Here is a 14,534-nt window from a genome sequence, read left to right as displayed (position 1 = left end):
GAATAACCTCTGAACTTGAGTCCCTTCGACTGTGAAATGGGGAGTAGGGTTGGGTTGTCGCTTAATGGTCTTAGCTAAAATTTTATGACCCAGATATCCTCATCTGATTCTTTTCCCAGAGTCTCTTAAAAAGTTTAATTACACAACCTGGCCTTAAGAGTCTTAAGAAAGAAGAAAAGACAGCTGGGCGTTGATGTCAGTTTCAGTTGACCCCTCCGTTTGGGCTCGTCCTTCTTACACCCTTCCTTTAGGATCCCACCCACCTTCTTATCTGGAAACCAGTCTCCCTTAAAAGGCAGAACCGTGTCTTAAAGAGCAAGGAGTAGACAGCAGCACGGGGGTGGGGGGCAGAATGGGGAGCCGGCGGGCAGTGGAGTTAGTCCCATACAGAGCACACTTCCCAGGAGCATCTCATGCCTGCCTTGTTATCAAGAGCTCAGGGAGTGTCATCCTGGGACTCACATTCTGCCCATTTTCCGTTTAATCCTCCGGGCTCGGCAGGGGCCCTTGATGGGTCTGGTGCCTCTCGAAGCGACAGCCCTGCCACAGCTCTGGGTCAGCACCTTTCAGATCCGCCTCCAGGTTCTGCCATGTGAGCCACCTCTGCCTGCCATCACCCTTTTCTCCCAGTTAAGTCACAGCATCTTCCTGCATCCTATTTAGGAGGAAATGGTACCCAGAGGCATCTGGGTGTGGAAATTCTCGCCCTTCCCTCTTCCCATCATCACATCCCTTTCAGGCAGTCTGTGAGCACCTCTCTGAAAAATCCAAGTCAAAAATCTAGATTTCGTGCTTCACGTTTTGTTGAATTTATTTGGACAAGAAAAGAACCAACATGCTTGCGCCTTTTATAGTTTTCTCTCAAAGAACATTTCGGGCCTCGGGATATATTTAAAAAAAAAAAATGGCTCTGTTGTGCCCAGCTCTGTCATGGGCTGTATTCAGCCCCGTCCAGAAGAAGACCTCAAACACTTGGAAAAGCCGGACGTCATTTCCCATCGTGTTCTTTCACGTTTCAATGCTCCTAGCTGCTCTCTGGCACTTGGTCACTCCATAACTAAATACTGCTTTAGCACTTGACTCACAAAGCACTTCCTGAAAGCAGCAGGGAGACGTGCTGGGGGTCTAACAATCGGGTCACTGTTTGCACAGAGTTGTTTGCCGTCCAAACGCCATGTCAAAGGAGCAGGACCCAAGAGCGCAGTTCCACCTCTGAGTTTCGGTGACTTTTTTCCCATTTGGAAAAAGGACCTGGCCGTGATTGTCACGTGGCTAGCAAAAGGTTTCATTCTAGCCTAAAACCAGACATCCAAATGTCCTTGAAGGAAAGTCAATCACCTCCCCAAATACAGGGGGAGAGCTCTCGATGCACATGGGAGAAGCATTAGGAAGGGTTAACCATGGACACAGCCCAGGAGGGTGTATTTCTAAGGCCAGACTCAGTTTTCATTATATTGTTGCTATGCGAGTAAATAAATGAGCTCACTGCTACACCCAAGCGGAGCAGAGAGAATTTATAGAGAATTAATAATTTCAGCGTCGGCAACTTGTGACATTTCCTCCAGTTGGAGAAAAGCAAGGAGTCATCTTGTACTTTAAACAGACAAACCCCTGTAACTTTGCAGTTTCTGAAAATGGGATCCAAGCTCTCATGAGCGGGCACTGATAATACTGATGTTGCTTTTCCTGGGGCTTTCTTTAAAGGGAACGGGTCACACCGTCCATGGGCTTTAAGACAAAGAGGTTATTATAAGATTGAATAAATACTGTGGTGGCTCTGTTAATGCTTTTTAAGGGCATTTAGGTGAAATAAGTCCTTTCCAATAGGCAGTTTTTGAAATCAAAATACCCTTGTTAATGCACAAGTCCCAGAGACAATATAAATAAAACACGGTGTCAAGGGATTAAAGATAGACACGCTCAGTCGTGTCCGACTCTGCGACCCCATGGACTGTAGCCTACCAGGCTCCTCCCTCCATGGGATTCTCCAGGCAAGAGTACTGGAGTGGGTTGTCATTTCCTTCTCCAGGGGTTCTTCCCAACCCAGGGATCGAACCCAGGTCTCCCGCATAATAGGCAGACGCTTTACCCTCTGAGCCACCAAGGAACCCCAAAGATAGACAGGAAGCCATCTAATTTTACTTTCTACATATATCTAGGAAAATGCAAAAAGATGACTGCTAATCGGTGAGGCCTGCTTTTGAATTCAGATGGTCTTTGGTGCTGTTAGTGTCAAGGTGATGAATACATGCTGTAGCCACTATGGCATTTTTTCACTTCTCATCAGTCACCCGTTACATTTCCTGAGCACCACCTGGGTTGCCCAGTTCTTGACGAGGCCTTAGGGCAGAGCACCAGGAGCTGGTCACACACATTCCTGCTCTGCTGGTTTCAAGGGTCAGCTCCACTGCTCCATTACTGAGGCGCTGTGCGTGTTAAGTCGTTTCATTCGTGTCCGACTCTTTGCAAACCTATGGACTGAAGCCCCCCCAACTCTTCTGTCCATGGGATTCTCCAGGACAAAATACTGGAGTGGGTTGCCATGCCCTCCTCCAGGGGATTTTCCAAACCCAGGGACCAAACCCATATCTCTTACGTCTCCTGCATTGGCTGCTGCTGCTGCTAAGTCACTTCAGTCGTGTCCGACTCTGTGCGACCCCAGAGACGGCAGCCCACCAGGCTCCCCCGTCCCTGGGATTCTCCAGGCAAGAACACTGGAGTGGGATGCTATTTCCTTCTCCAGTGCATGAAAGTGAAAAGTGAAAGTCAAGTCACTCAGTCATGCCCAACTCTTAGCAACCCCATGGACTGCAGCCTACCAGGCTCCTCCGTCCATGGGATTTTCCAGGCAAGAGTACTGGAGTGGGGTGCCATCGCCTTCTCCCTGCATTGGTAGGTGTGTTCTTTACCACTAATGCCACTGGGGAAGTGTTATCTGGGTATCAGAAGCAAAGGATTATGGAATTCAGACCATTCCTAATGTTGCTTTGGATTGTAGAGAGGGACACGGAATTAAATCATGGAACACAGAGATTCAGTTACAGAAGACTCCTTCCTACCCCAAGTGGAATTTCTTATTATTTTTAAAAATTTTGTTAAAACTTTAAAAAATCCTGTTTTTGCGATTTTGTAATTTTTGATAAATACATACATCAACTGTAGAACCATGAATAATAATAGCAATAACAGTAATAAAACATTAGGGGACTTCCCTGGAGCCGATCCAGTGGTTATAAGACTTTTCCTTCCAGTGCAGGGGGTGTGGGTGCGATCCCTGGAGGAGAAGCTAAGATCCCATATGCCTTGTGGCCAAAAACACAAAACATAAAACAGAAGCAGTACTGTAACAAACCCAACAAAGACTTTTTATAAATGGTCCACAACAGGGCTTTCCTGGTGGCTCAGTGGTGAAGGATCCGCCTGCCAATGCAAGAGACATGGGTTCGATCCCTGGTCGGGGAAGATCCCACATGCTGCAGAGCAACTAAGCTGGGGCACCTCAGCTCTTGAGCCCGGGAGCCGCCACTCCTGAGCCCACGTGCTGCAGTTACTAAAGCCTGCGCTGCACACCCGTGAGCCCTCGCTGCACGAGAGAAGCCACTAGAATGAGAAGCCTTCGCACCCCGACTAGACAGCCGCCCCTTCCCTCCCCAGCTAGAGCAAAGCCTGCACGAAGCAGCAAACACCCAGCACAGCCAAAAATAAATAACATTTTTAATTAGTTTTAAAATGGTCCACATCAAAAAATAAAAAGTTAATAAAAGCTACAAGAACAGGACCGATGGTGCTGAAGTTCCTGTGCTCCTCCGCATCCCGGCCTGGGCTCTCATTCACTCCACCCAATGCTTTCTCTCAAAAAGGAGGACTTTTCTGCATCCTTTTTTCTGTTTTTGTTCTTCCTTCCGGTTGCTGGGAGCGGGGAAGGAGGGAAAGAGTCAAAACAGGAGCATGAGTTGGTTGGCAGAGGGAGATGAGAATTTGTGATAAGTACATGAGCCATAGGGCTGGGGCAAGGGAGTGCAGAACGTGAGAGGGCCTGAGACCCTAATAACGGGCTTTCGCCGGGTTGAGGGCAGGCAGGATCTGCTTTCTTTCACACCTCAGCCAGCTTCCTCCCCACTTTGCTCGGTGCCCCATGAATGGGCAGCGTCTTGCTGAAGCTCTCCTAACCACAGGGCCTCTGCTCTGCTGTGCACCTCCCCGCGCACCCCCCCTCCAACGCCCACCAGCTCTGCTTTAAGAAGGTTCAGTGGATGTCCATGGGAAGCAGTGCCTCCAAGGAGACTCACTGAGACCTTGGTACAAGTGATGCCCTGTGAACAGAAGTTGTCTGGAAAGGAAGTGTTTTGCTTCTAAACATTCCTCATGCATATGCACCCCCACTTCTCCGTGAGAGCCTCTTGACAAACCCAGCCCACTGAAAAGAAATCCACCGAGGAGAAACTCAGTAGTCTCTTGGATTAGGTTCTTTGCTGTCTTTCTCTTGGATAAATCTCTGTATCTCTCAGATTACAAAGCACGCTTTCTCCTGGGGTTTCCTACTGGCGTGTCTTGTGCTGTTGTGGTGATAACTGTGACAATGGCAACACTGATACGACCAAAGTAAAACAGTAATCCAAGTAAATCTGCTCATGATCACCAGGGCCAAAGTCCTTTGTCATGTCCTTCGTTAGTTTGAAATTTCCACTGCCTCATAGACGCCTTCGAGAACGCTTTATACATTTGCGAAGGTCAGTGTCTTTCTACAGGACTTAGATCTTAGGATGATTACATTTGGTTTTCTCCTGTTTAGTCATGTAACATTTTGAAAGCAAGTGGCTTTGAGATTTGTGATCAGACATCCTCATCCTATTAGGAAGGAAGCAGGAATTGGCTGTTTTGTTCTTGCTTCTCTTGCCTTGTCTCCTGCATTCCTGGTTATCTTTGATTGTGTGTTGGACACTGTGTTTTTTTTAAATATTGGTAGAAATAATCGAAGGCCTATAAAGACGTTCTGTACTTGCAGAGAGGATTTCACTTCTCTCTGCCAGCCTCACAAGTGCACATAAATCTAATTTCAGGCTTTGAGATGTTCTTCCCCACCGTGATGACTTAAAACCTAGCTCAGGCCTGTACAAGAGTAGGTTCTCTTCCAGTTAATCCTTACTTTCCCATGCAGCCATTAAGGTCCCAACCCAAACTGGAGGGTGGTTTTCATGGTTTCTACCTTGATGAGCCCTCAAGTCCGCTCACCCATAGAAGCTGAAAAAGCACACTGTAGCCTCTCATACCTGTTTTAGGTCAGCAAATGCCCAGAAGAAAGCAACCTCAAAATTCAGGCTTCTCTTTGTGAATTTCTTCTCCATTTCCCTTTTCTTTGTCTTCTTTTTAAAATGTATTTGGCTGCGCCAGAACTTAGTTGTGGCACGTGAGATCTTCATCACGTCATGTGGGACCTTTTCACTGTGGCAGGCAGGCTCAGTGGCTCCACAGCATGTGGGCTCTTAGTTCCCCAACCAGGGATCGAACCTGCACCCCTGGCATTGCGAGGCAGATTCTTAACCACTAGACCACCAGGGAAGTTGCCCCTTCTCTGCTTTTCTATTTTGACCTGGTAATTCTTTACTATCTTTTAACTTTTGATACCCTCAAGAGGATTTTTCATATTATCTCCTCACTTTTTTAAAGCTGTCTTCATTGAGATGGTTGATCTGAATTACCTAGTGCCCAGTTTAAGTCCAGAAGTAAAATCTGCATAACCTAGGTAATAATTATGATAAAGATAGCTGAGGCTTACAATTTTATACTATACCAGATATCCTATGTACTTGATGTCACTTAATACTCCTAATAGCCTCTAAGTATTATCATTTATGTGTTACTAATAAGGAAGCAAGCTTCCCTGGTGGCTCAGGTGGTAAAGAATCTGCCTGCAATTCAGGAGCCATGGGTTCGATCCCTGAATCAGGAAGATCCCCTGGAGAAGGAAATGGCAACCCACTCCAATATTCTTGCATGGGAAATCTCATGGACAGAGGAGCCCGGCGGGCTACAGTCCGTGAGGTCACAAAAGAGTCAGACACGATTTAGCGACTAAACAACAGTGAGGGAACAGGCTTAGAACGGGCAAATGCCTTGGCCACGTCATGGCTGCTAGGCGGCATAACCAGGGTCCACACCCAGCTCTGCCTGCGTATAGCCTATGTTCTCAATCACTGCCCTCGTCAGACCTGATCCTTTCAATGGGCCAGAGACCCACTGTGACCTTGGCCTTTGGTCCAAGGTTTCATGTGACATGGGCCTGTCCCCTGTTTTCAGAACTAGAGAAAGCATGACCCCTGTTCCTTTCTACTGTATCTTCTTTCTGATGCAAAGGCAGAAGGCAGAGTTTGTCTTCATTTCTTTTTGCAAAGCTCCCCTATATGTTTCTGGCTTGCAGGTGAGAAGAATGCAGGTGTTTGGGTCACATGCAGGCTCTAGGCTGGGGAGAAGGAAACCACCAAAGAGTGGCGCAGGTGATAAAATGCCTCCGTGGTTTCCCATTGCTCACCTCTACCCAAGACTCCCCTGCTTTGTTGGCCACCCCACTTGCCCAGCACTGCCCTGCATGGCTGATAAGACATGCCCCTCCTCCCACGGGTCCCACTCATCCTAGAGCTGACCTAACTGGAAACCAGCCTCATCCTCTGTAATTCCCCTCTGCAGAGCCACATCCCTTTGCTTAAGAAAAGCCTCGAGTTTTCTTTAGTTCGTGACTATATTCATTCCATGGTGGTGGTGGTTTAGTCGCTCAGTCGTGTCCGACTTTTGCAACCCCATGGACTGTAGCCCACCAGGCTCCTCTGTCCATCGGATTTCCCAGGCAAGAATACTGGAGTGGATTGCCATTTTCTTCTCCAGGAGATCTTCCCGACCCAGGAATCAAACCCAGGTCTCCAGCATTGCAGGCAGATTATTTACCAACTCAGCTAAGAGGGAAGCTATATTCAGTCCATACGTTTATCCAAGATCTACTATGTTCAAGGCACTTTCTCGGCCCTATCTCTGTGTCCACAATGAGAAGAAAAGAGATGAGATAGTCTGAAACAGTCAAACCTCCAGGGATAAGCACTGTTAGAGATGTAAGTACACACGCAGTCAGTTCCAAGGAGGGAGATGTATCTGTCTGGGAAGGGCTTTGTGGGAGAGGGGCACTCAGGTTGGCCCCCCAAATTGAATAAAATTTGCACAGGAGGAAAGAAAGTCGAGCATCTTGTACAGACACAGCATGGGTGAAAGCACAGAGGTGTGGCACAGGGGGTGCCTGTAAAAAGTGGAGTGCGTCCGCCTCGCCAAAGCACAGAACTGGTGCAGAGCTTTTGGGTTCTGCCCTCAGACTGAGGGGGTGGGCGAGGAAGAAATACACAGATGAAAGTTAGGCTGGCACCTGGGGGCCAGAGACATGTGTCGTTGGCCAAGATGCTGTTTGAAATAGTTGAGCCAATTTTGAAAATCAGATATCACATAAAAACCCAGATTTTTGGCTTCTCGTGAAAATTGGAAAGATCTGGCAACCCAGGGAATATTTTTTTTCAAGATGGCAGTTGGCTGGAGCTGAGGACTGGCTGCCACCTCTCAGAAGGGGAGGAATTCTGTGCTCCCAGCACAGGATCTCAGCTTGTCTCTCCCTTCCCCCGACCTGCTCAGCACACAGGCAGCTCAGCATCAGGCCAGGGCCCTGCTCCAGGTGCAAACCCAGGCCAATGGAATGCAGAGACCCGGGTGACAGACCCAGGGCTCCGTCCTGGGCCAGTGACTCGCACACCTGGTGCTGTTCGAGTGATGCCACAAAGAGGGGGCAGATTGTGGCCAATCAGTGTCCCCTAGCTCTCACTGCCACCCTAGACACAGACACCTCATCTTTCAAATTTCAGCATGCACAGGTCTCAAAATTATGAGACGTGGAAGTCTTAATAGCATCTCTAAAGAGCTCATGCTGCCCAGAATCTGAAGCACAAAATGACACAAAGTAAAGTATGGGACAGGGTAAGCCCTGAGCATTTTCTTGCTTTTTCTACAAGCAAAATTAGTAGATTTCATTATATGTACATTAATAATATACAATATTTGTTTTTCTCTTTCTGCCTTACTTCACTCTATAACAGGCTCTAGATTCATCCACCTCACCAGAACTGACTCAAATGCATTCTTTTTTTATGGCTCAGTAATATTCCATTGTATATATGTACCATGACTTCTTTATCCATTCACCTGTTGATGGACATCTAGGTTGGTTCCATGCCCTGGCTATTATCAGTGGTGCTGCAATGAACATTGGGGTACATGTGTCTTTTTCAATTATGGTCTTCTCAGAGTATATCCCCAGTAGTGAGATTGCTGGGTCATATGGTAAGCAACCGGAGAAGGCAATGGCACCCCACTCCAGTACTCTTGCCTAGCAAATCCCGTGCATGGAGGAGCCTGGTAGGCTGCAGTCCATGGGGTTGCTAGGAGTCGGACACAACTGAGCGACTTCACTTTCACTTTTCACTTTCATGCACTGGAGAAGGAAATGGCAACCCACTCCAGTGTTCTTGCCTGGAGAATCCCAGGGACGGGGGAGCCTGGTGGGCCGCCATCTCTGGGGTCGCACAGAGTCGGACACGACTGAAGTGACTTAGCAGCAGCAGCAGCATGGTAAGCAACACAACATGGAAAAGCAATTGTCTTCCAATAAATTTTTTAAAACCTGAAAAAAAAAAATTAGTGAGTTAACATAACCCCAGTTCCCAAATTTTTGATCCTCCCCTTCTGGGATGCAGCCTCAGAGATTTATTCCATGGACTGTCCCCTTTCTACATGTCTACAATCTGCCCTTTGCTCCATAGCTCTTCTCAGAGATCCATCTCCAGACTCTTCCGCTAGTTGACACGAATGACAGGTATACAAGCATCCCAGGAAGGTGGATTTCTCACCTGGACAGAAAACCCTCTGCAGGGGAACCAAGAAAACAGTTTTAGGTGCAGCTGGTCACAGAGCCTCGGGAAGCCCACAGTTTGCCCCCTCTTTGTGGCATCACTAAGGAATTAAGAGGTCACTTTGATAATTCCTAAGGCTAAGCCCTTGTAACTATAAATAAGTACGCAGAACGAAAGGAATGCAGGAAAGAAAAACAAACGGAGGGAGAAAGGAAATGAAAAGCCTGACCTGATCTCATTGAGAAAATTAGTTTCTAAGACACCCTTGGTGTGGAGCAGTGGCATCCGTGCCTTGCCTGCCGTGCAAACATCCAGGAGATTTCGCCCCAAATGTACGTTCCCCTGAGCCAGACCTTGGTGTACCTCGGAGGCTGAGGTTTAGTGATCCTGGGAGAGGAGAAAGGTTTTTGTGGACTTTGTCAAGCAGAAAGAAACTGGCCTTTTAAACCACAAAACTGGATACTTTGTAAGGTACAGAACAGTCAGCACTTTGCTCTGAGGAGAGAACACGCAGCTGGCATCAAAGTGACCCAAGCAGTGGGGCGAGGAGGAGACAGTCCAGAAGGGGAAGGCGTCCAGCTCCTGGTCCTTCCAGGCGGCACAAGGGACCTCACGCTATGCCCCACCCACGTCTGACCAGATGCACGGCCCAGGTCCCCGCTCCGTGCCATTTGAGAACTGATGTGAATTGGATGGTCATGTTGAGGGAGGCTGTATTTTGTTGGCTTTTCCCCCCTGTGGTTTTCACCATCTGTTTCTTTTAATGCATAAACAAGGAAAATGACTGGTTTGGAATGCAAAGTTTAAAAAAAATAGATGACCACAGGCATCCTCTAAATGAGAAAGAGGGAGCACGCAGGAGTTCAGTGACATTTGTCAGGAAGTGAGGCGTTAAATACTGGGGAGCTCAGATGCTCTCTGCCAGGGACCGTCCGCACAGGCAAGGCAGAGCCTTGCCGGGGACCCGCCTTCCTGAGACGGCGCCTCCTGTTTACATGTACCAAGGGCTATTTATGATACCAGCACCACCCCATCTATCTCCCAGCCCCCCTCCGTTTTTCAAACTAAAGATGAAACCCTTCGGCTGGCCTTCAGCATAACCAGCCTTGATTTTCCATTAGCATTATTACTAACTTGGCAGCCTTGGATAGAATCCACTCTTAGAAGCTTGTAGACTGAACAAAAGCAGGGTTGTGAGTAGGTTCTATTACAGAGCCAAAACAGAGAGCTATAAATAGAGGAGCTGATGAGATAGAGGAAGAGAAGGTACTTCATGTCTCTCCTGGACAATAGTGAGTGAAGAAAAAAAAAAAATCATCTAAGGGCATGGGGAACACAGTGTATCTTTCTTGAGCGACCAGCATCCTGCTTTAAAAAGGAAAACTTGCTCTGCAGGATACAGTAGCCACTTTGTGAAATGGTTCTGTATGCTTTGTGCCAGCAAACCTTAAAGCAAGAGACTCCTTTTTTAAAGCTGAGGCAGTGGAGAGATGGGCTGGGCTGGTGGCTGCATACTAATCTCTTTTACCTTCCTTGCAAGACATAATCAGCTACAAGCACCAGGGATTTAAGGAGCAAATTGAACCCAGGCATTTAGAGCCCCCAGGGAGAAGGGCACTGGCGCTTTTGGCTGAGTTCCACCCATTTCAGGGTAAGACGGATATGAGCATTTTTCGCATACTTTTGTAGGCAGCCTGACGCCAGAGTTTTCACATTAGAGAAAGGATAAAAGATGATGGTTTCTCAGGAAACAACCAGCTCTTCCTAATCAGCGATGTCTGTTCTCACAAATGTCATGGAGCTGGGTGCTGTTAGCACGTCACCCCACAGAGGTGAGGCAGACACAAGACCCTGGTCATTTAGAAGCTCTGGGGGGGATTAAATATACTTTCAAAGGAGCTTAAGTTCCAGTCATTTCTCTACCCGGGCTTAGGACACAGTGGGGTGTGTAGATCTGAAAATACGAGCCTGGCTGGTGAGGTTTGTTTCATTGACATTTGTTCCAGATGCTGGGCTGCGATGAGCATGTCTGACGTCTGACGTCACTTGGTCGTGGGCACCGTCTGGACGTTTGCTCCCCTGGTGGAAATGGGAAAATGATTAGACCTGAACTCTCTTCCTGGTTGGCTCCAGGACTCAATGTTTCATGCATTTCATTCTTTAGCATGAAAGCTTCTGGAGCCTTCTCAGGACAGTGCTGTGCAAGCTTTAGCTTCATAAACCTATGGAATTCATGCCTATGGAATTTTAGTTATAATCACGTCAGATGAAGAGGCTTCCGGGGGAAGGCATGAGAGGAATTTTAAGTGGCTCAACTCTATTTACATTATTCACTTTACAAATGGTTTCAGAGCCCTTTTTTTTCCTTTTCTTTTCATTATGCTGTGCTCCAGAGGGTTGATCTAGGACTTTCATAATTTAAACACAATTCTCCCTTCAAGTGGGCTTCTGAGGTGGCTCAGTGGGCAAAGAATACTCCTGCAATGCAGAAGATGCAGGTTCAATTCCTGGGTCAGGAAAATCCCCTGGAGGAGGAAATGGAAACTGACCCTAGTATTCTTGCCAGGAGAATCCCATGCACAGAGGAGTCTGGTGGGCCACAGTCCACGGGGTCGCAAAGAGTCGGCCACAACTGAAGCAAATGAACTCGTTCTCTTCAAGTACCTTTTGGGAATCAGGACTTGGTCTGACCAACTCTAAGGTGATTTTATTACCATGAGGAAGGCAGAGAGATTTCAGGGACTGGTTCTTCACTGGGATTCAAGAGGGACTTGAAAGTTGACTGGCTTGTTGTCTCCTCGTCTCCTTCCTTTGGTCTCCTCCCTCTTCCTTTTTTCTTCCTAGTGGGGGAGAGATGGGGGCGGAGCGTCTGATCAAGAGGCTTTGCGAAGCCCTCAGGACTCGGTTTGGAAGTTTACTCGTGTCTCCCCATCCACAGGTGATCACGCCGGTGAGGACAAGCCACGGCTATGTGTACGAGTACCCGACCAGATACCAAAAGGACGTCTATGATGTCCCTCCTTTCCAGACGGCTCACGGGGTGCGTACCAAGAACGTGGTCGTCACCGGGGAGGGGCCACCTCGGGGCAGCTTTCCTTCTGGGCTCCAGAGGAAAGGGAAGTTCACAAAATCTGCACATTTCATGTGAAGCTTTACTTAGGTTGTCTATTCAGGGGCCAGGATTACTTGTTTTCTGGATTTGTGTTATTAAGGAATCTGAGGCTTTGATCTCACAAAGCTTTTGTTGCTTATCGTTTTCTCAGGGAGCGTAAAGTTTAAAATACACTTTAAAGTACAGACAGTGTTGGGAATTCCCTGGAGATCCAGAGGTTAGGGGGCACAGGTTGGATCCCTACTCAGGGAACCAAGATCCCCTCATGCTATGCAGTGTAGCCACAAACCATTAAGTTAAATTAAAAAATAATAAAGTACACACAGTGCAGATTTTTTTCACCTAAGATCATTTTTATACTCAATCTAAGTCAAAGAACCCGAAATTGAAAAATTCCATCAATTTTTATTACATAGAATTCAGCCAAAGAGCAAGGGAATACATAACCTGGTAAACACGTCCATCATTAAAAGCTTAGTACATAACAAAATAACAAGTAGGACTTTTCTTGGTGGCTCAGTCGTAAAGAAACCACCTCCCTGTGCAGGAGACTTGGGTTCGATCCCTGGTCCCAGAAGATCCCACGTGCCACGGAGCAACTCAGCCCGTGAGCCATAACCAAGCCTGTGCTCTAGAGCCAGGGCTCTGCAACAGAAAAAGCCCCCAAAACGTGAAGCCCCCGCACCGCAACCAGAGAGCAGCCTCCTTGTGCCATCACTAGAGAAAAGCCACACAGCAAGAAAGACTTAGCACGGGCAAAAATAGATGTGTAAATTGAAAACAAAAAAAAAACATAAAAATGACAAGTATTTCCATGCTGGCTGACTCAGGTGTTCCTCCCCAGGTGTATGACATCCCGCCGTCCTCTGTGAAGGTTCCCGTGTTTTCTGTCCCTGTGGGAGAGATAAAGCCTCAAGGGGTCTATGACATCCCTCCTAGCAAAGGGGTAAGTGAGCTACTGCAGAAGCTGCCACAAGTGCGTGCATGTGTGTGTGTGTGTGTGTGAGTGTGCACACGCTGAGATAATCCAAAGAGGAAAAACTTGTCTTTGTGTGCAAGAACAGGGAGGGAAGGGGAGCCAGGGGGGAAGAAGAGACAACAAAGACAATTGTGGGGATTCCATATTTAACCCCCCTCCCCGTAAGAAAATGGGTAGTCAATAAGGTGAGCCAGTAGGAAGGAAAAGCAATCGATTCTGTTTGGCAAGCAACTCATATATGTCCTATGGTGGTGGTGTAGTCGCCTAGTCATGTCTGACTGTTTTCAATCCCATGGACTGTAGCCCGCCAAGCTCCTCTGTCCATGGGATTCTCCAGGCAGGAATACTGGAGTGGGTTGCCATGCCCTCCTCCAGGGGATCTTCCCGACCCAGGGATTGAACCCAGGTCTCCAGCACCTCAAGCAGATTCTTTAGGGACTGAGTGAGGAGGGAAGCCTATATGTTTACGTGGCTCATGTTTATACAGGACATCACAGATGACTCAGGCCGTGTACAGGCATACAGGTTTGGAGTCAGTGTGGGCTAGGCCTGCACAGGAAGTACAGTTATCCTGATTCCACATAAGAGGGAACTGCGTCTCAGGACCTTTCAGCAGCTGATTGAGCATCACCTCGCTGGGAGGTCCGGGAGGAGACCTCCGGTCTCCTGACACGTGGGCCAGGAACCCCGAGAGCAGCTGAGACAGGAGGGTCCACACAGGGCAGCGGGGCGTCCAGGGGAGGGCGCCCTCGACAGAGGGTGGGGCGAGAGCCCTGCACAGCCTCAGGAGACGCCTGGTGCGCGGAGGAGAGGGGAGGGGGCGGCACTCGGGAGCACCGCTGGCCCTCGTGGGGACGTGCCGCGTGGTTTCTGCACTGCCGCTTAGACCAGCTCCGCAGATAACAGCGTCCTTGTCCACTTGCCTCCCAGGGATACTCCACTCCACCCTCTGGCTACAGAGACGAGGCCGGGCTCCGGGAGAAAGAGTACGACTTTCCGCCTCCCATGAGACAAGCGGGCAGGCCCGAGGGTGTCTATGACATCCCCCCAACGGGCGCCAAGCCCCTGGGGAAGGACCTGCACCCTAAGTACAACGGCGACGCCCCCGGAGCTGCCGAGCTGGCCCCGCGGAGACACGGGGGCACGTCCCTGACCCAGCCGGCCCCCCAGCTGGGCCCACCCGTGGGCTCCCAGAACAATGATGCCTACGACATCCCCCGGGGCATCCAGTTTCTGGAAGCGCCAGCAGAGACCAGCGAGAAGGCCAGCCCGGAAGAGAGGGACGGGGTGTACGACGTGCCGCTGCACCAGCCGCCGGAAGCCAAGGGCCCCGTGGACGTGGTGGACGGCATCAACCGGCTGTCCTTCTCCAGCACGGGCAGCACGCGGAGCACCATGTCCACGTCCTCCACCACCTCCAAGGAGTCCTCGCTGTCCACCTCCCCGGCGCAGGACAGAAGGCTCTTCCTGGACCCTGACGCGGCCCTCGAGCGGCTGGTCCCGCTGC

General features: G+C 49.0%; 1 protein-coding gene across 1 annotated transcript in view; it reads left to right on the top strand.

Annotated features, from left to right (window-relative positions):
* Positions 1-14,534, top strand: part of NEDD9 (neural precursor cell expressed, developmentally down-regulated 9) — a 57,445-nt gene that overhangs the window by 34,101 nt on the left and 8,810 nt on the right. The window contains exons 3-5 of the mRNA XM_010835871.1: positions 11,875-11,976; positions 12,893-12,994; positions 13,958-14,532. Of these exons, the coding sequence (XP_010834173.1) occupies positions 11,875-11,976; positions 12,893-12,994; positions 13,958-14,532 (779 nt within the window). The remainder of the gene's footprint in view (positions 1-11,874; positions 11,977-12,892; positions 12,995-13,957; positions 14,533-14,534) is intronic.

This window comes from Bison bison, unplaced genomic scaffold (genome assembly GCF_000754665.1).
Source record: "Bison bison bison isolate TAMUID 2011002044 unplaced genomic scaffold, Bison_UMD1.0 scf7180017864053, whole genome shotgun sequence".
NCBI lineage: Eukaryota > Metazoa > Chordata > Mammalia > Artiodactyla > Bovidae > Bison > Bison bison.
Note: the sequence above shows the minus strand (reverse complement) of the source record. Positions and strands in the feature narration are given on the sequence as shown.